At 41.3% G+C, this 24967-nt stretch overlaps 1 protein-coding gene across 1 annotated transcript; it reads right to left on the bottom strand.

Moving 5' to 3' along the window:
- Positions 1 to 6365: 6365 nt before the first annotated feature.
- eftud2 (elongation factor Tu GTP binding domain containing 2) lies at positions 6366 to 24640 on the bottom strand. Its single transcript, XM_080723954.1, has 28 exons — positions 24517 to 24640; positions 23695 to 23807; positions 23419 to 23581; positions 23098 to 23176; positions 22886 to 22961; positions 22596 to 22661; positions 22312 to 22347; positions 21854 to 21944; positions 21442 to 21524; positions 21160 to 21326; positions 20838 to 20962; positions 20618 to 20681; positions 20403 to 20493; positions 20174 to 20309; positions 19543 to 19670; positions 18757 to 18950; positions 18482 to 18593; positions 18245 to 18385; positions 17133 to 17234; positions 16070 to 16152; positions 15364 to 15450; positions 14471 to 14597; positions 12694 to 12781; positions 9842 to 9960; positions 9425 to 9519; positions 8764 to 8917; positions 6646 to 6753; positions 6366 to 6534 (listed from the first exon to the last, which is right to left on the bottom strand). Exons 2-28 carry the CDS (start codon positions 23794 to 23796, stop codon positions 6439 to 6441), a joined length of 2913 nt encoding a protein of 970 aa, XP_080580080.1. The 5' UTR covers positions 23797 to 23807; positions 24517 to 24640; the 3' UTR covers positions 6366 to 6438.
- Positions 24641 to 24967: the final 327 nt, after the last annotated feature.

The raw sequence follows: 24967 nt of genomic DNA on the forward strand, positions 1-24967 counted from the left end.
CACACACACACACAGACACAGTATATGTATACTGTAATTCTGTGTACACACACACAGACACACACTGTTGTTAACCTGTGATTTTTGTTTAATTGTTTACGCATTTGTGAAAAGAATATGCTGATATACAGTATGTGTATATATATATATATATATATATATATATATATATATATATATATATATATATATATAGATATAGGTCTAATTTAGGTATATATATATATATATATATATATATATATATATATATATATACATACATACACTGTATATGTATGTATGTATGTGTGTGTGTGTGTGTGTGTGTGTGTGTGTGTGTGTGTGTGTATATATATATATATAGACTATATATATATATATATATATATATATATATATATATATATATATATATATATATATATATATATATATAGGTCTATATATATATATATATATATATATATATATATATATATATATATATATATGCCTATGTGTGTGTGTGTGTGTGTGTGTGTGTGTGTGTGTGTGTGTGTGTGTGTGTGTGTGTATATAGATAGAGTAGTCTATAGCTGTGAATTACTGTATAGCATATTGTGGAAATTACACGTCGAATAGCTTTTTGGTCAGCCTAAAATATTTACACCTGACGTTCAAGCGAATGCACTCAGCTACAAATTGATCATAATGCCAATTAGAGGCGCGCAGTCATTCAATTAATTTCATGTCTGACATGCGCTACAGCAGCACGCGTTTGAAGTTACTTCGATACAACCTGGATTCAGTAAACGTAAGATGAGAAAACAAAGACGATTTCAAATTTCACAAAGGAGAAATGAACACCAGGATGCAAGATGCATGCAACCTTCATGTGCGCGTGTACAGTAGCCTACTAGCCTACCATTCACGATCACCACGAGGGCGTTCACTGTCAGCTTATAAATCAGCCACACAAAGAGATTTAAAAAACAAACTGACATTATATCGTTTTGAATTAGAAAACAAATCCTTACCGCTATATGCGAGTCTGTGAATATACTTCAATACACAAGATGTTCCTGCTGAAATGGTTCCTCTGGACTTATTGATGTCCAAACTTGAATTTGCGCCGTTGAATCCGCTCCAATTCCCGCAGGAATCAGTATTGCCGTTTAGTTTTTTGTTTAATTTTCTTATTTTAATCACATAGCATCACAAGTGCTTCGCACTATTTGTCCATAATCACCCACGCTGTTCCTTAATTAAACGAAGACGTCAATTAAACTATGTTGTCTGCTGCGTAAAACCAGTGCCAAAATTCCTATGGGCCCGTTCCTCCGACACAGCTATGCTAGACAATGGTCTGGTCATTTTGGCACGCTCTGTTAAGCCTTTTCACTACAGGAACAGTGGCATCAGCTTAATAAATCAAATCTTCAAAGCTAAATCACATCTCTCGTTGACCGCATTAGTCGTTCACAAATGGCAATTATCTTCTGTGTTGCCTCTTGGATCCCTCATCTTCGGACGAGCAGCTGAAGCGCCTGCTATAATCTGTTGATTACATCACTACTTCTTCTTCTTCTAACTAAATCCAGCGGCGTCTTCTTCCACTTGTAGCCTATTATTTATCGCGACGAGCGATCGTTTCGCCATGTGACGTGACATTGTCACCAGGTAGACTGACAGTGACACCGACTCGTGGTGGAACGTATCTCTGGACCCCGGTGTGAGTGAATGACAGCAGAATAGTCTGACTGTACGCCTGGCGGCGGCGTAACTGGAACAGCGGGTGCGATGGATGCTGTGCGTAAAGCGTAAGCATGTTTGACAGTGCGCGTGCGTGTGTGACAGGCGACGCACAGCTTGAATTCTCCAGACCAGTGGTGGAAAAAGTACTACTCAATATAGCAGTAGTACCACACTACAATATAAAATACTCTGTTACAATTATACAATTAATTATACATTAAAGGCCTGTGTTCAAAATGTTATTTGAGTAAAGTATTGGCATCAAAATATAGTAAAAGTACTAAAATGTTTGAAAATAGCAAATCTACAATCTCACACCGCTTTGTGAACTTGTAGATCGGCTATTTTCAAATAGGCTGAAGTGGTTAATGTGTGTGTGACAATATAATTTATATCTGAAAAGTAGTAACTAAAGGTTTCAAATAATTTTGCTCAAAGATAGTGGAGTAGAACTAAGTAAAAGTATTGAACATTGGAAATATTCCAGGTATGTGAAAGTACCTCAAAATTGTACTTAAGTACAGTACTACTTGAGTAAATGTACTACTTTACACCACTGGAATTCTCCTAACCCATGCTCCCCCCTCAGAAGTACACTCCCTTAAAGCATATAAAACAGTGTAGAGGGCGGAGAAACTATAAAATTGTACTGCTGTTAACACTATGAGGAGGAATATGATCCCTATCCCTCCCCACCCCAAGCATCTTCATTGACTTAATTGCTTCTAATGGCTTACTTACCCTTAGTTGTTGGGTTCTTCGGGGAAGCAGTGGATTTGTGGCATCGATGCTCCTTCTTTCCCTGAGCCTTACAACAGCTGTTCCACCTGAATACATTCTGCTAATAATAAGCTTAGGTGGCTCCCATATAGGCATTCAGTCACGATCTATGATGGCAGCAGCTTTCAAATCAAGACAGAGTTGACAGCATTCGTTGGACTACTAGGGTCTCTCTCGTCTGATTTGTGAGGACACCCAAAGTAGAGGCGAGACAGATTGGTTTTTCACTCATCGCCCAGGGTAAGATTGGATAGGCCATGCAACTTTGATGAGCTCAATCTGCTAGATGGAAAGTGAAGTAACACAATATGATGACCCCATAACATAGGATGACAGATTTCACCAGGCCGCAAACTATATTCCAGGGAAAAGATTAGGTCGGTTCCACATTGTCCTGTCTTCCAACACATAATTGAGCCTTCTATCCGGAACATGCTGGAAAGATGCTATCCACTTCCCAGGTGCTTAGCATTTGCAACCCAGCTCAGTCAGACAACTGTGTGCGAGGGCTTGCGTCTGTTCACAATCTGCTTTTGTATAAAGCCTGGAGGAGCGAGGGAACACATGGATAATTTGGCAAATTGAAATAGCTGGTGTTCTCAGTTTGAAGGTTGATTGTTCTAAAAGGATTGCTCACAACTTCCTCTACCCTTCCCTCTCACGTATTCTGCAAGCACCCGTGCCAAACTACCTCAGACGATGAACCTGCAGGTCATTCTCTTGGAATGGATTGACCTCTGAAACCTCCGATTTCTGAGATTAGAGAGTAGCTCAGGGCTGTGTTTCTCAGGTGCCCAAAGGGTACAGTCACCCAGGCACGTAGTGTGGCGTGGCATTTTGCTCACTGCACTGACCTTGCCACTTGCCAGACCCAAACTTGTCACTGACCTGACAGACAGTGTTGGCCCTCCTCTGTCTGAAGGACAGGCAACATCTCATTGTTAGATCCCCAGTGTCGACTTAACACTTGAACCCTTAGTTGAAGGGAGGCCCCCTACTCTTTTCACTCTACACAACATGTCATTGCTGAAAATAGCTGATTTAAAAGCCCATCACACGCCATATTGCAATATCGCCAAATATTTGCCCCAGAATAGGGACACTAGGGTTCAAGTTGTTAAATCAGAGACTGAAAAATTCAATTGGGATTTTGCAGTACCAGTTGGTATGCACCAGTACACATAGAACAACAAGGAGAGGATTCTGATTCATCAGTCAACTTCAAGTCATGTACAACCTAACCTACTGGTACAAACATTGCCCATTTCATTAACTTCATTGTTTCTACAGATGGTTTCATGGCCACTGCTGAACTATGACCATAATATGCATCAACACAATGGGAACGTGTCTCCAGGATTAGCATGTTTATCCACCCACCGACCCTCTTTGGTGCCCAAGAGGAAGACTGTGTATGTGATGCTTCTATCAGAAAACACGTGATGGAGTCACAGATCCAGAAGCCTGTAGGTACACATTGATAGGCTGATATGAAAGATGAAAAGACAGAAAGATGAGGAGAACAAGGGTGGTAGAGGCCAGAGTTGATGAAGGACAAAACCTGGCTTTCAGGCGGGTGGTCCTAACAGGCCATAACCAAGGCAGAGTGGCATCCTCCTCTATATTTAGCACAGGCTCCACAGATTGCCACGACCGCTCTGGGGGACTTGTGTTGTGTTCAGACTGGCGAGAACCGCTGCCAACCGCCTTGCAGCCCCGCATGATCACAGCTCACCTCACAGTGGAGGAGGGGTGAACGGGAGACCATGCTGTCTGATATATTACTCAATTGATCACAACAGGTCAGAGCAGATGTCTTCATAAGATGAAGAGAAGGTTACACCTAAAGGGAGACCTGAAAACAATCTCCTCACCTCACTGTTGTGAATCTTGTGATCATCATCATAAAATGGTGTTGTTTGTCGGAAATAACTAATTGCCAGAGGGGAAAATACAAAAAAAAAAAACATACGGTTATAGGATAAAGTATAAATTAGCCTTAAATTGCACAATCCAGCTCCCTAATTCGCAACCACCTTCTCTTTTCTTAAATCTCGCTTCCTCGTGTACACTCGGAAAGGGCACAGCTTGTCCACCCTTTTCAGAGTGAAATAATTCACCCATCTCAAAGGACAGGATCGACACTGTCCAAATGTCAGGAGGGAGGGAAATCCCTTCCCGTCCCCTTTAGAACTCCATCCTCACCACCACCTTTCCCCCACAACTACACCCTCCAGGACTGGCAGTGCCATTGTCAGTGCTGAGTGACAAGGGGCTGAGCTTTTTATTTTCAAATGTGAAAGCCCGCTCCAGAGTACATGTGAAATGACTCTGTTAGTCACAAGTTATGACTCATAACACAACAGTCTTGTCAATTGGCGGTGTCAAGTCAATGGAAACCTTGCTTCCTAAAACAAAGAAAGTTATGTAATAGGATCTCTGTTCATATGCAGTATAGTACTGTAGGGTTTTCTTTAAACGTACATTAGAGTAAATTGTTTCTCATTTTATAAATGTCAGGGCAAATAGTTATTTTCTCTGCTTTAAGTAGAGGATATTCGAAGATCTTAAATTTTATAAGAAAAATCTGAAAATGTTATTGGAATCTATGGCAGCCACAATTACACGGTCTCTCTTTACGATTAACGCTTTAGAAGTGGATGTCAAAACAGTCACGCGACTCACGCCTTCATTGTCCTTTAAGTGGGCTATTGTGAGTGTGACCCCAGACTTAGTTTCCTTCGTTTGCCTCTACCCATCTCAGAGGCTGTCCATCAGTCACAACCCACACGGTGTACCAAGCAGACGTGCCAATCACTCACACTGACAGCCAAAGCTCCAACATGGCAGCATGCCCCACCCATGTAAATAGAATTACCTTCCAGACAGTGAATGCCGTACCCACCACTCTCTGCTGGCCATCTCCACAAGCACAGTAACATCCATCACTCAACTGCATAAGACTTCCAATGTCATTGTCCTCATAAAAAGGACTAAAAAGAACTTGACAGAGATTACCTTTTTTTTATTCAGACTCACCAAATGGGGTGGCATAGCTCAGGGTTAGAGAAACCGTTATTAGAGCACGAAGGGTTCCCGGTTCGAATCCAGGCTCCCCCCTGAGTTAATGTCGAAGGGTCCTTGAGCAAGACCCCTAATTGCTCCCGGTGAGTAGGTTGGTGCCTTGCATGGTTTCCTCCGCCACCGGTGTATGAATGTAATGCACAATCTATCTAAAGCGCCTTGGATAAAAGCGATATATAAATGCACCATTTACCATTTAGATGAGTGACATGTTTTGTTAAAAAAAAACAGCATTACACATTCTCATTCTACAAAAACATCTTTTATCCATTTATACAAAAAAACGAGACACAACCAATGATGAGACATAATAGGACCAAGATGAGACGCTATGTACTTCTTCGATCAAAGCTGGCAATTTTGAAGGTGTGCATTCATTCTTAGCCATTAAAGTAGAGAGACAAGGTGTTCATTCATTCTTAGCCATTAAAGTAGAGAGACAGCTCTCAATAACGGGACTCAAGGACAGGTCAAAAATGAATGAATTGTACTGAAAACATAGGGGATGTATATTTGAATAGAGAACAAGTCTTTTTTTTTTACCAATGGTAGGTTTTATAATTATCCTACAAAGAGGCAGACGAGATAACAGAATATTAATTAAGTCCAAATCTGGTTCAGAATGAGGGCTGTTGCAAGTACGAAACCCCGCGGGAGGAAGACCTTCCACAGCTTCTATGCTATTCTGATTCTGCCAACTCTCCACAAAATAAAAGGAATAAAATAACAACCAAGTCAGTAATTGGGGAGACATTGCTGCTCTGGAACCAAGGGGACGCTGAGACTTTTTCATTGTGGCATTTAATGGGGTGTGATGAAAGCTGCACCAGCGGGCGTCAGATTCAGTCTCAAGGTGTCTTACATGGGATAGTTGAGCACCACGTCTTGTTTGGCCAGCTCCAACAACATAGGATCGTCGAAGAACTTGCTGATACTCACGTCTTCGCTCAGACCCTGTGAGGTGGCAAAAAAAGAGGTAATCAGCTATGTAAAAATCACTTTACAAACACGCAACGAAATAAATCTCTCTCTCTCCTAGTGCACAAATAAGGACATGAGGATCACCTTGCGCCTTCGGGTTTTGATCATGAACTCTCTAGCCAGGTGGGGGGCAGGCTGGGGCTCCAGAGGCCTGATCACAATGCTCTTATCCAGGGGATCACCAGGGACAATCTACAAGGAAAGAGGAGGCAGTTCAATGAGAGGAACATGGGGTAGACATATTTAGAATAAATCATCCTACTCACTTCTAGCCAGCAACCACATATTTGAAAAATAGCAGAACAAGCTCACGTTTCGCGCTGCAATGCGTCAAGAGCTTATGGTTGAGCCATTTCTGAGCAATTGTCAAAATGGTTTGAATTCATTATTTTCGCCTATAATGACAAGGCCAAAAATTCAGATGCTAAGGTTAAAGTAGCTATAATGATGCTGACAATATAACATCAAACCCGATTCTCAAACTGGCCAAGAGGACACTTCCCGGACTGGTTTCAATGCTTCAGATGTGTGATTCATTCACAGGTCCGTAGTGTTGTTAGTGTCCGTAGTGAGTCAGGATCATGGCATCATCATGATGGGAAAGCAACGTAATAAAGTACCTACACTCTTTCAGCTTGTGACTAACACCATTTATGAATACGTCACCATATGGAAATTTAACAACAATGGGCTTTTAAAATGATTACTTAAATCGATCATCTAATGACCATTTCACACCCTGGCCACTAGTCATCCCCCATTTGTCACAGATCCAGGAAAGGAGGATTGGTTAAAATGTTGGATCTCTTAACAGTGTCCTCTGAAATGAGCATAGGGAATCTGACTTCATAACCTTTCAATGGGCGACCCTCTGAGTGCCACTGGAGGACCTCAGGGAAAGATTAAATGGAGACAAATAAATGAATGGAGTGGCTGAACTCCAACCAACAGATGGACCAGGGCCACAAATCACGTCGACAAAAAAGAAACAAAGTTAAAAAATGTACAGCTTTTATGACAGTATTATGCAGTATGAAACATGAAAACAAAAATAGCTCTCCTAAAGGCAGTAAAAAAGAGGTCCAAAATCTGTCCTGTTCCACTAAGATTGAATTAGGAAAGGACTAAAACAGTATCCAAGAAGGTTTTTGTGATTGGGGGTCAGACTCAGATCTTAAGTTTACAAAACAGACAATACGATTCCAGTAATCTCAGTTGAGCATGAACATCTAAAAGCCTTTGTTTACTACAGTAGGTGTCTCAGTATTTTATTTTTAATGGTTCTAGAGGGCTTGCAACTCAGCATTCTAATCATAAAAATAAATAAAAACTCCTCAATGTCACTTTTCATGATGCTGGCCAACAATAGTAAAAGAGGTGGAGGTTTTAGGATGGTTGACGTCATATTGCTTACAACAGCAAAAACGTAGGCAAAACTCATACTGCCACAAACCCCTTTTATCCGGTGTCCCTGAATGCATTCTTGTCCAGTGCTTTTCTGCTCAAGAAAGACATCTAGTGGTCACATGGCCCAACACACCACTCTGTGCCCTGTTGCTTATCTGTAGAGTGGTTCCTCTAGCACAACTAATTAATTCTCCACATACACATAAAGAGCACACACAACACAATCACATGAAACCTGCTGAGTTAACATACTCCTGTTCAGCTTCAGCATCTAATGGAATTGAGCCTGAGTGGCAGGCATGAGCACCTGCTAGGTCACTTTGCTGCCGCCACCATTTTCCGCAAACGAGAGAAGAATAGTATGATCGACACAAAGAGGACACACATGGCATGACACGTGTGTGTGTGTGTGTGTGTGTGTGTGCATATCGTTTCTGTTGGGTGGAAACCTTGTATGTCCAAAATCGTTCCTTTTTATTAATTTTAAAACATTTTGAAAAGGCACAAATAACCGATCTATTAGCTCGAAACGCATCGTGTGTCGGCTATTTTTGAAAGTTAAAATGATTAAACATATGACCTCTTTTGGCCACAATACAACATATGACAAGTATTTGTCACATCTGCCCAGTGAAATGTTTGTTTACAAAGCCTAAAACTTAAACAAATGTAATTCCTACTTGTATGGTCCAATGTTCAATGCCAAAGAAAACTATTACATTGTTAATCACAATTATTTGCATGTGAATAAATCATCGAGTAAAAAGGTCATGATCATGACAGCTCTAATCATACCTGCCAGTGGTGGAAGACTGACAGGGCAAAGGCCTGTCCCTGTGTGTGCGTGCGGAGGTCGGTCTCGAAGCCGAAGGAGTCGATAGCTGGGATGAAGGCCTTGATGGTGTACAGAGGAGAGCCTGGGATGGGCGCATCCTGGGTCACATGACCTCTGTTACACAACAGAAAAATAAATGTCAGGAATATAGAGAATGAGGTTTAACTTGAACATTAAGCCAGAGTTGTACTTAAGCCTTAGCCATTCTTGAATTGTTATACTTAGACGATCTTCACAACAGAAAGTAGATATGCTATTGTCAGTGTGTGACACCGGAAAGCAACTAAGTATAAATCAGGCTTTACATGGTTTGTTTTTTTAAGGATTTGTTTTTGGGCTTTTATGCCTTTATTGGATGGTACAGTAGACTGACAGGAAACGGGGGGAGAGATGGGGAGAGACTTGCGGCAAAGGTTGTCCGGATCGGGAATCGAACCGGCGACGCCGCCAGGCATCAATGCCTACAGTATATGGTATGCGCTTAGACCAGTAGGCCACCGGGCGCCCCAAGGCTTTACATTGTGTTGAGTAAAGCAAAGAGGCAGGTAATCTCAGTTCGTAAAGTGGAGGTTTGTCAGAGGTGGCACTTCACATTAAGACAATAAAGGACCCTGGACAAACCTTCTTCGGGCCAGCACTGTGTAGACAGCCGACACACAATCGGCGGGAGCCTGCACCTCCACAAAGTAATAAGGCTCCATTAGTCTCGGAGTCGCCTGGAACACAAAAAGGGCACACATTAGCGAGAGTGGACCCAACCTGGCGCGACAGAGCAGAGACACACCATCAACTTAAAACTAAGATTTTAGACAACGGCAGGTGTGGATTGTGAAACGGCAAAAGTGAGAGAGGGAAAGGAGCCAAGAATCCCTGCAATTAAGATAAAGGCATGTCTCTGCTGCCAGTATCCAGTACTGTAATCAAGTTAATGGGACATTAGAGAAAGTAGTGATGAAAGGGTGAGCCAGGGAACAGGAGAGAGAGCGAGAGGCGATATGAGGAGAGATGAAGAATTGGAGCTGTGGGGAATGAGCTCACCATGAGGAAGGCAGAGTACACCACTCTCCTGGCTGTAGGGATGACCTGACCTCCTCCTCTGTGGAGGGGCTCCTGAGCAATGACAGCATCCAGGATCTTAAACTTGACATTCCTGATGGCTAAGGAAAGCATGAAGGGTTAGAGCTGTGTGGTATTGAAACAAAGCCATTCTACATTTCATTCTAATACACCAGGGTTCCCCAATAGGCGGCCCGCGGGGGGCTACTGTCTGGCCCAGACCAACAACCCCAGTAATAATGGTGGTATAAGAGCAGCAACACATATCGTAAACAGCAGATCTACAAGCACACAACGCCTCGCGGTGCGAGGCGTTGTGTGCTTGTAGATCGGCTGTTTTCACTAGTTTAAATCATTTTTTAAAATGTTAAATACAAAACGAACGGTTTTGGACAAACAATATTTTCACCCGACAACGACGAAAACTGTCGCTGGAGTAGCGGGAACGCCACCGTCGCCCCCTGCAATGTTGTGGCCCTCGGTCCTTGGGGAAAACTAATTGGGGAACCCTGTTATACAAAATCATGCAACACACAACATGAATTGTTTTTTTTCTCATGAGAACTACTAGTTTTATCGTTTTCAAATATCGATGGAACCATCTGTTATACTGTATATTATTATGCATTTGTAAACCTCTGCCCAGGGAGTGGGACTGCGGATGCTTTTAGATAAGTGTGATGCGATTTCTCCTAATTGTGCATGGTTCCTGCTAAACAAACAGTGAAACAAAAATGAAATATTGTCACTGTGATATAAAATGACATACTGTAAGGACCTTACTGCATCATATCTTTCCACCATCAAAACAGATTTGAAAGACTTCCCCACTCTTTTAAGTGAATAACTATAAAATGTCCTGGAAGTACTTTCCACTACATTTCCGGGCCATTTTATGCGACCCACGTTTATATCATTATATTATAGTGGATTTAATACCATTATTATACCGAATAGGAAATTGGGGCATCAGCAGCAGCATCCATACGCACAATAACAGTTGGCCTCTAGATTGAGGGCAGTAAAATGTTGCACTTGGCTAATAACTACAGTACACTCATGGAAATCATCTCATATTTCTCTCTCACAGCCCGCACCATGGTTGGCTCTGTCTCTCTCCAACACGGTCCAACATGTACATGTCATTCTGTTAGTGTTCAAATACAATAATATACACTGCAACGCAAATATACTTTGGGAAAATGTGCCAAAATTGGCAGCTGAAGTTAAAAGTCTCATTCATGGGGCGCCCGCTGGCCTAGTGGTCAAGGCGCATACCACATACTAGGCTATGATGCCTGCTGGCGTCGCCGGTTCGATTCCCGATCCGGACGACCTTTGCCGCATGTCATTCCCCATCTCTCTCCATTTCCTGTCAGTCTACTATCCTATCAAATAAAGGCCTAAAAAGCCCAAAAACAAATCTTAAAAAAAAAAAAAAAAAAAGTCTCATTCATCATAGAACATGTCTGGTCACTTTGAGTAAATTGTGTTGAAGACACAGTTGAAGACTTGAAGAGGAATAATGGTACAGAAGATACAGCAAAGTATACTGTATCAATAGCTACTTATTGCTATATAAACACATTTTAAATTGTAATCTCTCTCAACATGCGGCAAAGGTCGTCCGGATCGGGAATCGAACAGGCGACGCCACCAGGCATCCATGCCTATGTGGCAATGCCTAAGTGGTATGCGCCTGGACCATTACTGTTGTAATCTCAACATAATTTGTTGTGTACATAGTCATTATAATAAGGAATTATAGGTATGAAATGGTGGCTGCAAACCATTTACATGCAGCAGCTGATTAACCCATTTAGGCCTAGAATTATTGAATGCTTTAACCAGTGAAAAATAGCAGATATACAAGCTCACAGTGCGGCACCGAGTGCCGCGCTGCGAGCTTGTAGATCTGCTATTTTTGTAAAAGTCGTGAAAATGTGTGCAAATCTTTGAATATATGTATTTTCAAAGCGAACGTTTGTAACTCAAATTTTGCTTCTGGGTGGTCCCTTGAACTAGATATTTTGAAATGGGGGTCCGTCGCCAAATAAATATCATTTTGGGGGTCCTTCACATGAAAAGGTTTGAGCACCACTGACATAGTAGTCTCTCAAGAACAGACTAACTGAGCTCCAGTCAAGTGAAAAGGACCTTTTCTTTGACGATGGCTGGCCACATTGCTGACATAGAAACATAGGTTTTTTCCAAAAATCTTAGAAGGATTCAAAAGACACTTATAGAATCGGGTCAAAATTCTAATTTTCACGATTTTTCAAAAATAGCAGATCTACAAGCTTGTAGATCTGCTATTTTTTATATTTAAAGCATAAAATATTGCATCATAATGTGTTCAGGCCTTTATCTAGTGGCCACCGGCCAGCCTGCCCCAGAACAATTCCTTCCTATAATCACCGAAAACCTAACCTGCAGACTGCAGTCATCACTTTTGTTATAAACAGAACAAAATGTTTTCTAGGACAACTACTTATTTATGAAAGGAAAACAGTATTTAAAAATAAATAAAATAAATAAATTACAGGACATGTGGGAACCTCGTTTGAAGGTTGGCAATTATACCCCAAGATTTTGCTTCTACAGTCAGAGATTTATCTCCCCCTCACATGAAACTTGATTTGTAGGTCAGCATTCATCACGGCACATAAAAGACATTTCCCTGTATTAAAAACGGCAGCTGTTTGTACGAGCTAGCATCGCCATTTTTGCACATATTTTATTGTCCATATCCGACATCTTTTGTGTGATTAATAAATGCAAGTTTTTTTTGTATGTGTTTGTCTTATTTATAAGTGGAAGATGTGAAAACTTACGCTCATCACACAGAGGCCCTTCTCTTGTTCCCCATTGGAAGCCCTGAACGATGCTGTCCTTGACCGAGCCTAGCAGTGCTTTGTCCACCTACAGAGGATAAACATACACAGAGAGGATTTATAGAACCGTGGTTTCAGCTGCCGAATGGCAAAGACATGACAACGCAGTGGGATTGTTCTATTGCTGCTCCGTTAGTCCACAGGAATTGGTTTACATGCCAGTTATTAATTTCGCTCAATTTCATCCTCAAAATATGAAGTGATTAATATCACATAATTATTGTCGCTGGGTCAATATTTATAAAACCCACAGACTTAACCACTTTCACTGACTGACAGTGACAATATTATAGTGACCAGAGATATTTGGGCAACATTTTTGCACACTTTAGAGCGTAGTTTCTTCAATTAATTAAGCCTTATTGCTTCCTATTGCAAACCATGCTATTTGTTTCTCTTTCTGCAGCGTGGCCATGGTGTCAGGATGTGCTCCAGCTTACATGTGTTAACAGAGTGTACTGAAAGTGTACAACCCAGATTCTTTAGACAATTCCCACTTACAGTACAAGTTGCATGTACAGGACACAATAAAATTACTGCTACATGAATGAACACTTAAGGTTCCATTTGAGTCCACTTTATGTCCATGCAAGGCAGAGGTCAGGCCACATACAGCTTTTGGGCAACTATGAATGAATGGGGAGTTATTTAAACACATAAGAAATGCCATGCTGTCCTCGTCTCGCTCTTGACTGCAACTGGGTTCTGCACTCACAAGCTGCTCTAGAGTGAAGACAGGATGGCCCAGTTCAACCACATGAACCCAAGCGTCCCTATTCGGTGGGAAACGGTCGGTGGAAATAGCAGATCTACAACGCATTGTGAGCTTGTAAATCAGCTATTTTCGCAGACGATATGTAATGTAGAGACTCCGTTCATCTAAGGCCCAGTTCGGATGTTCCCCTTAAAGGCTTAAACCCTAAGTGACATCACCTGGTAAGTGGTTGAGTGTGAGAGGCTGCAAGCGCTCCAAAATGTTATAAAAGGATTGAGACAGCACTTTGAAGAGGAGTCCTTCATGACTTTGAAAAGTCTTTCCATCCTTATTTACAGTCAGTGCTTAAAAGGCTGTGAATGTTTATTTGGGATATTCTGTTAACTGTTCATTTAAATTTGTTCATTTAACATTTTATTTCCATATTCTTTGCTCATTTCTCATCTCTTGTCCATCATTTCGACAAAAATATTTCTTCGTTTGTTAACATTCTAACCGAACACCATGACCAATTTGCATACTTAATGATTGAGTTTGGAGGAGTCCCCTAGTATCCCCATATTTAACGTTACAATGCTGTGAATTGTGGGTAATTCCCTTAGGCAAGGCATCAATGCATACTTATGGAAAGGGTTAATAAACGTCTCTGCCAGAACTTTCACAGACGTCATATGAAGACGCGTCTACAGTAAGTTAGTGAGTCTGTAAGGGGGACATTGAAACTGGGCCTATGACTATAGTCTTTGAATGTTACGTTGACACTGGGGATCTTGCAGCGTGACGTCTCTCGCAGCCATCCACAAGTGTTAACAGTGATATGTAGCCTGCCTGTCCTTCAGACAGAGGGCCAGTGAGAAAAAAGTGTTGTGAGCCTATTTCAGGGAAAGATAGGGCCTTGCAGAGGGAGAAATGAAAGGCGTCTTGGGGGAGTGAGTCCAGTCAACCAAGTATATAGGGTTTAAGTGGTTAACACTGGTCCACCCAGCCCATCCCTTGTCTCACCTCAGAAGGCAGGGTGTCGTCGACAAGGATGTTGGGCCCTGTGGTGTCTGGTCCAAAGGCCCAGATTGACCTGGCAGCCAGCAGATCCCAGTCATACTTGGTCTGGAAAAACTCTCCCAGCTTCTTCCTGCCATGAGGAGAAGGGGGGAAAAAAGAGCGTGACTGGTTGCATAATGAGGTTAGAACGTTGCGGGAGATGAAACGTTGGGGAGTTTTACTAATAGGGGGGCAGAGGGGTTAATGGGAAAAGAAGGAAAGAGCTCGTTTAATGATGTGTTAAGGTTGTCAGTGGTTCAGGCTGGCACCTCCCCACCATGTTGGCAAGGCCAGGTCCAGATGGCATCACAGATGAGTTGGAGAGGGTGGAAGGCCACTGTCCTGGAGACATATGCATTCACACGCACACTCCTACCCAAAATAGGGCATTTTAAAGGCCAGTTCAAAGACCTATTCATTGCATGATTTAATAACACCCGACTATAGTTTCGTAATTATAGAACATGTACTGAATACAATGAACACAATAGTCAATAATTAACGGGATCAAAATTATTGTTTGCATTAAGACCACTTTCACTCTATTTTCGTCCATTCCTTACCCCTTATACCTAAACTCTTTTGCCATTTTTTACTATTTTGAAAAACATTTTTAAATATTTCAAATAGCTGATCTAAAAGCTCACAATGTATCGATGTAGATGGGCAGATTTTAAGTATTTTAAAATGTTTTTCAAAATAATAATAAAAAGGCAAAGGACAAAAATGTAGCTCTATATCTCAAAGATATTACAAATCAATTGTCAGAATTGTATATGAATCACACAGACACATGCAGTAACACCTACACCACGTTTTTGTTTCTCTGTAAGAAACCCTGCGATGTTGGAACCTACCTGTTCCATGTTATCTGCACCACTTCATTCTCAATGTCCTCTGCAAGACCTTTCTCCAAGGGCTCTGCAATCATCGTGATCTTATTCCTGTCAATCAAATGAAAGCCATGTCAATCACTGTGGGATGGGGAGAGACGACACCAGAGGGAAGCAACGACTGTGACAAATTCTGTCTCCAAAGGAGACCGACACTGTAATAAACCAGTGGTTCTCAACCTGTGGGTTGGGAACCCCAGAGAGGTCCCCAAATTATTTGGGGAGGTCCACAGATGTTTAGCCAACATTGTTTTCTCACTCAACAGTAAACAGATCAACAAACATTAGCCTACACGTATACGTGTATACAGGGTAGCTAGCTACACATTTCTAAAGTGACAATTTAAGGACTTTAAATACCATTTTAGTAGGCCTACCTCTGGTCAAACATTGGTCAAATATTAGAGGCAGAAATTGTGAAAATAGCAGATCTACATGGTCACAACGCCTCGCGCTGCGATGCGGTGTGAGCATGTAGATCGGCTATATTCACAATGGAATAGATCGAGTCAAACCAAATGTAATGCCAACTCCTACAATTCAAGGTGCTCGTGCAGGGGGGGGGGGGGGAGACCTAATATGATTATTTTGGGGGTCGTGGCCTGAAAAGGTTGAGAACCACTGTAGTGACTGCTGAACTGCTACTGTTTTACTCCTGTTTGACCCTCACTTCTTGTTGGGCGTTTCAGCAAAGCACTTTAGAGATGATGTTTCCACTACCGTCTCACAGAAAGTCACAACGGGGTCAGCAACCTGCAGGGGCAAAGATTGAAATGTTATATCCCAATGGTTTCATTTAACCTGAAAAGGTTTAATTGTTGATACGTAATGCACTTACAGGGATGTACAAAAGGACTGTACTAAATCCACTAATTTAATACAGTAGATCTAGAATCTAGAATAAGAGTTCTAGATCTTTATAACATTATTAATTAACATCTTCAAAACACTAATGCCAAGTGCTTGAATTTTCAAGAACCAATTCTAGAACATCTATGATTGTACTTTGAGAATCAGGTGAGTAGCTATGTCACAGGTAATCGCAATTTGAGATAATCACAATAATTTGTATCATAATTGTCATAATGATTTCCATGTAAAGAACTTTTCAAATTTAGTTTAAAAATAGTAGAAATAGCAGATCTACAAGGTCAAAACGCATGAGCTTGTAAATCAGCTAATGCCACTATATTCATGTATTTTCTTTAATATAAAAGTTATTCAATTAAGTTATTTAATAACTGTCATATCTTATAATAAATAAACCTTTTTATTTACAAAGCATAAAAGCCAAACAGAAAGGTAATGTTTATTCATAATGTTCAACAACAGAGACAATTGAGCGACAATTAATCGTAAAACGTCATAATCGTGACAGCCCTACATGTTAGCTTCCGGTTATTGCCTTCTTGGCTATGGGATGGGTGCTCAGCTACAGTAAAAAAATAAAATAAAAGTGGACTCCAAAAGATTATTAATGGTTGTGCTACGTTTCTTTTTATTGTGCTACTGCAGCGCAATAAAATAAAATGTGAGCGTGAGCTAAAAGTCTTGCATTTTTATAATCTTTTGGATTACATCCAATCAGTCCAGTGGCGTGTGTTTTTTGATGGTAGACTTTGGGTCTGCATGTATACTTTTCCAATGGTTAACGTTAAAAGACCTAAAGTGCTACCAAAAGGACAGATTGCAAATCTTTATAACGTAAGTCACATTGCAGTTAGACAACATACCTTGATGTCGATCTCTGAGTACATCTTACGTAGGTCATGCATGACACAGTCCAGGTACAGTTCTCCTGTACCCATGATCACATGTTCTCCCGACTCCTCCACCTGAAGGAAAGACACACACACACACACACACACACACACACACACACACACACACACACACACACACACACACACACACACACACACACACACACACACACACACACACACACACACACACACACACACACACACACTGTTAGATTTCAATTATATATTTTAAATAGGCATTACAACATTACGGAATAATTGAGTTAACGATGGCTTTCGGGTTAAGTCATGGACATTTGAATCAATATTTTATCCAGGGACCATTCAGCTTTTCAAGTCAATATGCAATTTAACATGTATTATTTTGATAAAACATAACCAATATAGTACAATTTAGTCGCCAATTAACCTTCGTATGTCTGTGTTGACACAGCTGTTGTATTCCACTGAATCATCTGCCAGTGAGGAGCCCCAACTGGGAGGACGTAGCAACTCTGTCCTACTCCAAATGTTCAGCCCAGATTCTCTCCCCTGAATACGGCCAAATGTGTCATCATAAAAATTCTGTCAAGCTGGACGAACCACAGTGGATTCAATCCCCTAGTCCAGGTGTCTTCAACAGGGGGCCCGGGACCCCTAGGGGGTCCTCAGAGTTACTATAGGGGGTCCTCCAAATCTTTGAGTGATAGAAAGTTTTTTTCTCATTTTTTTTATATTAACCACCCTTGTCCATATTCTGAGAACTTTAGCCAAAAATAGCTGATCTACAAGCTCACACTTGTAGATTTTCGGCAAAGAGCTTTGGTGTAGAGGGGGAAAAGAGCACACTAAGTACAGAGTGAAAGGTCAAGTTTATAACGTATCGACGGCTCAAGTGATTAAATATCTGAAAACACATTGACATGAATCCAAAATACACTGATGATTGTGCTGTCAAACCATGACACTATATGGAATCCATGTACAGGTTGTGGGGGTCCCTGCCCTAGATTCCGCAGCGGAGGACAGGTACTTTTTTTTTACCCCTGTGGCACCCGAGTGCCTCATCAAATATCTCCCATTCTCGAACAAATGTTTACCTTGGTGGTGAGAGATGGGTAGCTCTTGTTGACCTTTCTCAGTCCGTCCAACATCTTGGGTAACTCTGATGGGTTAACAGGCTCCACGGCAATCTTGATGACCGATGCCGTGTTGAACTTGAGAGGCCTGAAGATCTGGGCCTAGAACAAAAAAAGGTTTGACACACTGAGACGTCGCTCTACTAGTGGGATGGGGTGAAGGCATGTTAAAATAACTGAATGATAACTTTGTCTTACATCTTCATTCCCTCTGGGTTCTGTGATGGTGGCCGTCTTTACAATGGGCTGGTCACAGCCCTCGATGAGAACCCAGTTACCAGCCGGCACTCTGTTGACTTCAATTTGGTATCTGAAGAGTGAATAAAGAACATACAAATAGATAAACAACGTATTAGGTAGGTAGATACAGTGTTATAACCACCATGGTGTATCTCAAATGAAGCACACAAAGAGCACGGCAAAACAAGCATTACTTGGCCATGGCTAACATTAACTTGATGGATGTACTGTACCTGGCCACGGCGATCCAGAGGCGTCCGACAGTGCAAACCTGGGAATCCTCCTCATCTTCAAGGGTGTAGTTCTCTCCCAGCACCTTGACAGGTTGACCTGCCTGGATGGTCCCACTCAGAACCCGGCCAAAGGCATGGAACTGCACCCCGTCCTCCGTGCTATACATCTTAGTGGTGTGACACATCAGAGGGCCCTGGTGGGGATGGCGTGACACACATGACACACAAACTAAAACAATAGATACAGGAAGATCCAACTCACTGGAAATCTGTGACCCTGGTGATTAACAAGACAAGAGGAATGAAATGGTGCTCGGAAAACACTGCAATCATGTTGTTCACTAAAGGGATATTCCACTGTGCCTCAAGCCTAAATCAGGCTGATGCAGTGTCTCTCAGGAAGAGCACACACAAATATCTGTCTAAAGAAGGCGGTGGAGCAACAAGGGCGACTTGAGCCTTTTAATTTGGATCATAGGGTGCAAACCACAAAAAGAAAAAAGAAGGGAAAAAAAAGGGAAAAGCAACAATGTTTCGATGTCAGATTACATCTTCGTCAGGTCATCGACCTCAATGTCGTTCATTGTCTCGTAATGGCCTTTTCAGCTGTTCGTTCATTTAAGACAATTAAAATCGCACTGCTGGCTTAAATTTGCAGGAGCAGTCAGGATTAAGCTATTGATTTCCACTAGGAACAGATTCTAACCATTAGCATCTCTAACTGGCGTATCAGCCTCCTCCCAGCATATAAACCGGAGGCTCTTGTTTGCACTCCATCACACTCACATCAGGGTCACATTCTGCCATGGCCTCCCCCAGGTCTGAATCCAAGCCTCCTGCGTAGCTGTGCTCTATCTTGTTCTTGGCACCCTCTTGAGGGGAAGGAATGTGCTGAATACACATGTCCACGAAGCCTGCAGGGCAGAGTTTTAAGCTCTGGTTCACATTTGGTTCATGTTTTGTCACATTTACAAAACCACAAGATTATGGTTCATATCTGGGATATACTGATAATTATCATTGTATTGTAGAGTATCTAGCACATCTACAGTAACATGATAGGAGATCACCTCTACTCATCGTCCCCCTACTTACTCTTCGATTAATACATTTCAACTTCGGTGTTGGGTATGACCTACTGGTAGACAATAGCAATTAAGTATCTACAGCAGTAGTGGCAATAGCTAGGTGTTAGCTAAAAACAGGCCAGAAACTTGGCCTGAGATGTGGTTTACTTTAGCTCTTCCAACAACTAATGTTATGTGAGACTGCTAAACAGCGGAGCTAAATACTGACAAGATGATATTTTTTTTCCTTTCTGAAAGCATCCCAGATGTGCTGCTTCAGGGAGAATTAAGCAGAGGAAATATGACAGGCAAATCAAGGTCAAGATCAATGTTAATTGATGAGACATTACCGGTGAACTCTCCAAAGAAGCGGTTACATACGAGCCGCAGCAGGGGTCTAATGTTGAGCTTCAGCTCCTCTTTGGTTAGGTGAATGCCCAGTTCGTCCAGAACCCTGGGGAGAGAGGTGTCCACATCGCCGACCACCTGCACGCAAAACAGGACAAGGGGAAGGTTGAGTCATTGAGGTCAAGGATTGTAACCTACTTTATTTATATGGTACCTGGGTGTATTAGCAACCTGCGATAGGATCTTGTAGAGGGGTTCCAGAACAAATTCCACAAAGCTGCGCTGGGAGTTACTGTTCGGAGCTTTCTTAGTGAACTTGCGTCTAAAGAGGGATGTAGAAACAGAAAGTAATAAAGAAAGAAAATGTTGATTGATGAAGAGACAATGACTTTATCTGGCAGTCATATCAGATTATTCTGTTGGTAAACTATGAACCAGCAACTCACGTCTTGGGGTTAAAGTAAATGTCTCCCCAGAGTCTCTTGGCAAACTCGTTGTAGTTTATGTCACCTTCAAATCCAGAGAAAAGTATTTTAAACCGTACCCATTTTCACAAGTTAAAACTGCTGCAAATGTCAGTAACACCAAGTTCCTAAAGCAGAAGATTGGGTGGAGTGCACCATGTGTTCATGTGAGTTTGTGTGTGGATAAAAGTAGTTCTCTCACCATAGGTGTCAGAGTAAATCTTTGCGAAGGAGCCCAGAGTAAAGCAAATGCTGTACTGGGAGCTGGCGAAGCACACATTCCCCAGGAGAGGAGACACCACCAAGTTCTCATCTGTAGAGTAGGTACTGAGAGGAAAACAAATCTGAATCACAATTCTTTTCAAGTGGCTGAGCAGGTGCCGGGCTGAACCCAAGTAATTCACTGCAAAGCAATTCAAATGCTAACGTTTTTTTGCTTATTTATCAATGTTTCGACCACACAGGCAAACTTCCAGGTGCCATTCATTTGTAACTTGGCTTTTAGGCAGGGTTTCAGTCATTACCTGAGCAAGCCATTGACCTCATCAACAATGTGGCGTAGTTTATAGTATGCGTCTGTGGGGGGAAGTTTCAGTTCCACAATGAGCCGGTCAACTTTGTTGATGCAGATGGTGATGGCCAACCGCTCCTGAACCGCATGTTTGATCAACCGTTCTGTGTTCAGCATCACCTTGACAAGACACATACACACGGGTTATGTGCATGCGATTGCGAATGCAGTCATGGAAAAACAGCATGAAGGTGGAAAGACGTAAATGTAAGAAAGGTGGGAAAACGAGACTCACCCCTTCTGCTGCGTCAATGAAGAGAACGATTCCATCTGATATTCGGATTCCAGACGTGACCTCATCTGAAAAGTTCACATGGCCTGCAAATGCAAGTTTTAAATGAGAAGAATCCGCAAAGAACAGCTTCGCGCCAACAAATATTTTACTATACACATACACAAAGTGTCATATTGCAACATTTCAGACAGCTTGGCCTTCATCAGGTGAACTGATTTGTGACCCACGTGCCTTACCTGTGGATCACAACATGTGACCAAAGTGAAATGTTACAGGGCATAAGTAGGTTACTCTTAACACCAAGACACAACAAATGCAAGTAACACATCACATCACTTTTTTTTTTCCTAAACCAAAAGCCAGCCACAAACATCCACAAAATAAAACTAAAGCTCAGACCAAAATACAGCACCTGGTGTATCCATGATGTTGAACAGGTAAGATTTCCCTCTAGAGTCAGGCAGCACCATTGTAACAGGGGTACTTTTGATACCAACGCCCCTCTATGGAAAGACATAATGTAAGAATCAATATAATGGCATTCTCTGTCTTTTAAGAATCTAATCCTACAAGAGAACAGCCCTAAAACAGAGTCATTATATCTACACAGTGGACCAAAATGGAAATAAGCTCTCAAGCTTTATCGTGTTTTTCCCCCCTTTTGACAGATACAGTATGTACAAATATATATATATATATATATATTATATATGTATGTATATGCATCTGTCCATCAAGATGTCAACCAATAAACCAACAACAAATATTACTTTTTCCATCACTATAAATTACTTTGTTTACATGTGTGTGCTGGGAGTAAGGAGACTATACAATTGCTTCACACTAATTATCAGTGGGAGAGCTACTAACCTCTTGTTCTGTGAAGAGGATATCAGTATACCGGAGCTGAAAAATTAGACAAAAATCAGTCAAACAACATATACAGTGTAGGTCAAACAGTCGAAGAACAATTATCCCACATGCTTAAAGGAGAAAAATAACACCTGGACCATTCCTTGGGGGAGCAAACAAGTACTTTTAAAGGTAAGATAGTGTTCTAAGCTAAAATTCTCCTTTACAGTGTCAGCAGGACAGGAATTAAATGAGAAATAAGCTGAAGCAGGGGATAGAGATGTATTAGAGACAGTACTCACATCCACATCATCTCTCTTCCGAATTTCTGGGTGGGTTTGCTCAATCAGGCAGTCAACAAAACATGTCTGAATAGAAGAAATACATTGATTAGATCATCAGTATCTTAGCATATATTACTAAAATAGGATACAAGTATTATTACAGAAGTATAAGGTTTTAACTCTGAGAATTAAATTAACACTGAGGATTTTATATGATAGACTGGAGGAGATAGCAATCATTTCAGATGGGGTCTGTGGCCTAATGTTTATTTAGTCCTTCAAATTGTAATGAATAGGTGGACTCTAACCTTCCCATGGTGGAGGTGGCCACACAGAGTCACGTTACGTATCAGCTCTGGACTGTCCATCAGATCTGCAAGGAATCTAAAAGAGGGAGCCGAAGATAGAAGGAAGCAGGCATTTTAAACATACTATGAACAGATAATCATGCAAAATATAAGCAATGCTAAGGAATAAATACTGACTGACTCATGTGTCTTTGACCATAATGTATACTTACTCCATTTCATAAACAGTGGCAGGGAGCTCCTGTTCCATCAAGGTGAACTGCTTATTCTTCACAGGTTTGATAATGGGCTCTAACAAACCGAAACAAAGAAATAGTGTCAGCATCTAGACTACTATACAAAACCTTTTCGTCACACATGGACAATAAATTCAGGGCTAACTGGAAACAGACATGCTATACTGTATATCTCATTGATCAACATGCACTGACTATGAGATATTACTATTCATTACATGCCTGTATTAATCTGAGGTGTTATTACATCCAAGTTATGTGCTTCACTAGCTACTAGACTTGTTTTTTGTGGTTCACCTGTGAGGGGTTGGGTATCTTCCTCTTGAACGATTGTTTCAACCTCCGGCCCATAAACTTCTTCTGCTGTGGGATAATATTTCTTATCCTCGTGCAGGACCACCTCCATGCCTGGGACGTCATCATCTGCATCAGCGGGTTCGTCGTCATCATCGTCATCAGCCTCAACACAGAGAGAATGGCACTAATGTCAGATAGTGTAACGATGATGTCCATACTAGTCTATATAGAGCTATATCACAGTAACAACGATCATGTACAGTATTTGAAGCATACCTCGTCAACATCTCTGTCTTCAGCCTCAAGATCATCGTCGTCATCAGAGTCCAACTCCGGACCGATGTAGTTTCCAAACTCATCATACAGATCAGTCTCCATCTTGTAGAGAGCTAAGAGAGGATGGTGAAAGAAAGAAAGTCACATCATGGTTTATTATTGTGGGAATTAATATAGTTGTGGTGGGGGGGGGGGGGTGGTAAGTGTTAATCCTGACAACCACACAAGAAGCAGAGTACAATTAAGACAGTAGATCTCTCTCTCTCACACACACACGCCTGTTATAGGATGTTTTGTTTAGCTTAGTACTGTTATATTTGTCTGTCGTTTCAATGACTTGAGTACAAAGGACCCCAATTAAACAATTCATAGTGCTTTCTTGGGGTTAAATCCAGCAGACCTTGTATTGAATAGTACTTTCCTGTGCATTTTTTCTGAACACACACAAACACACACACACACACACACACACACACACACACACACACACACACACACACACACACAAATAATGCTATGCTATGCTAAGTGTTATAGCATTGTGAGAGAATTTCACAGGCAACACTTAATTTTACACTTTACAGTTTACTGCGATTGCTGTTCAAACGGAGCAGTTCAAGGCCAACATGTGATAGGTGACCTGTATGACAAACTATACGTATGTCTAATTTAAATGCATTATTTATGGTTCCTTCCTCCTCAAAGCTCATCTCAAATGAATGAGCATTCAGGACGACGTTGAGGTTGCGTTGTTGTAACTCGTGAACAACATTGCACATCAAAATATTTGATCACAAGACAAAATATGAAAAATACACTCACCTGTACTGCAAAAATAGTTAGCCAAATGTGGATTCAAATTGCAACGAAAGTTATGTATTTATATATAAAATAACACTAAACAATCCCCGCCATGCGTATGAACAACACTTCCGCTGTTTTCTTCTTGTTAATCTTTTTTACACCGGTTAAACTCGGATGTCATACTCTATTATCGCCCCCTACTGCTTTGGCATGTGCACTGTGCTAGAGATCACTTCTGACATAAAAACAGAAAGATATTTTTGTGTGTTCAGCTGAATCTGTGCTGGATTGCTGTTCACAGAGTGCCACATTTTAATGTAAGTATTTTCCTGTGTTCGTTTTTGTGAAGAATTCACAAAGATTGTTGCCGTTCAATCAAGAATAATTTAGCTTTGAATATTTGCTTTAGGTGTTTTGAGTTGTTAAACATGACCAACAACATTGTTTCAAGAAAAAAAATATTGGGACA

Source organism: Nannobrachium achirus (genome assembly GCF_963921795.1).
Source record: "Nannobrachium achirus genome assembly, chromosome: 4".
NCBI classification, from domain to species: Eukaryota; Metazoa; Chordata; class Actinopteri; order Myctophiformes; family Myctophidae; genus Nannobrachium; species Nannobrachium achirus.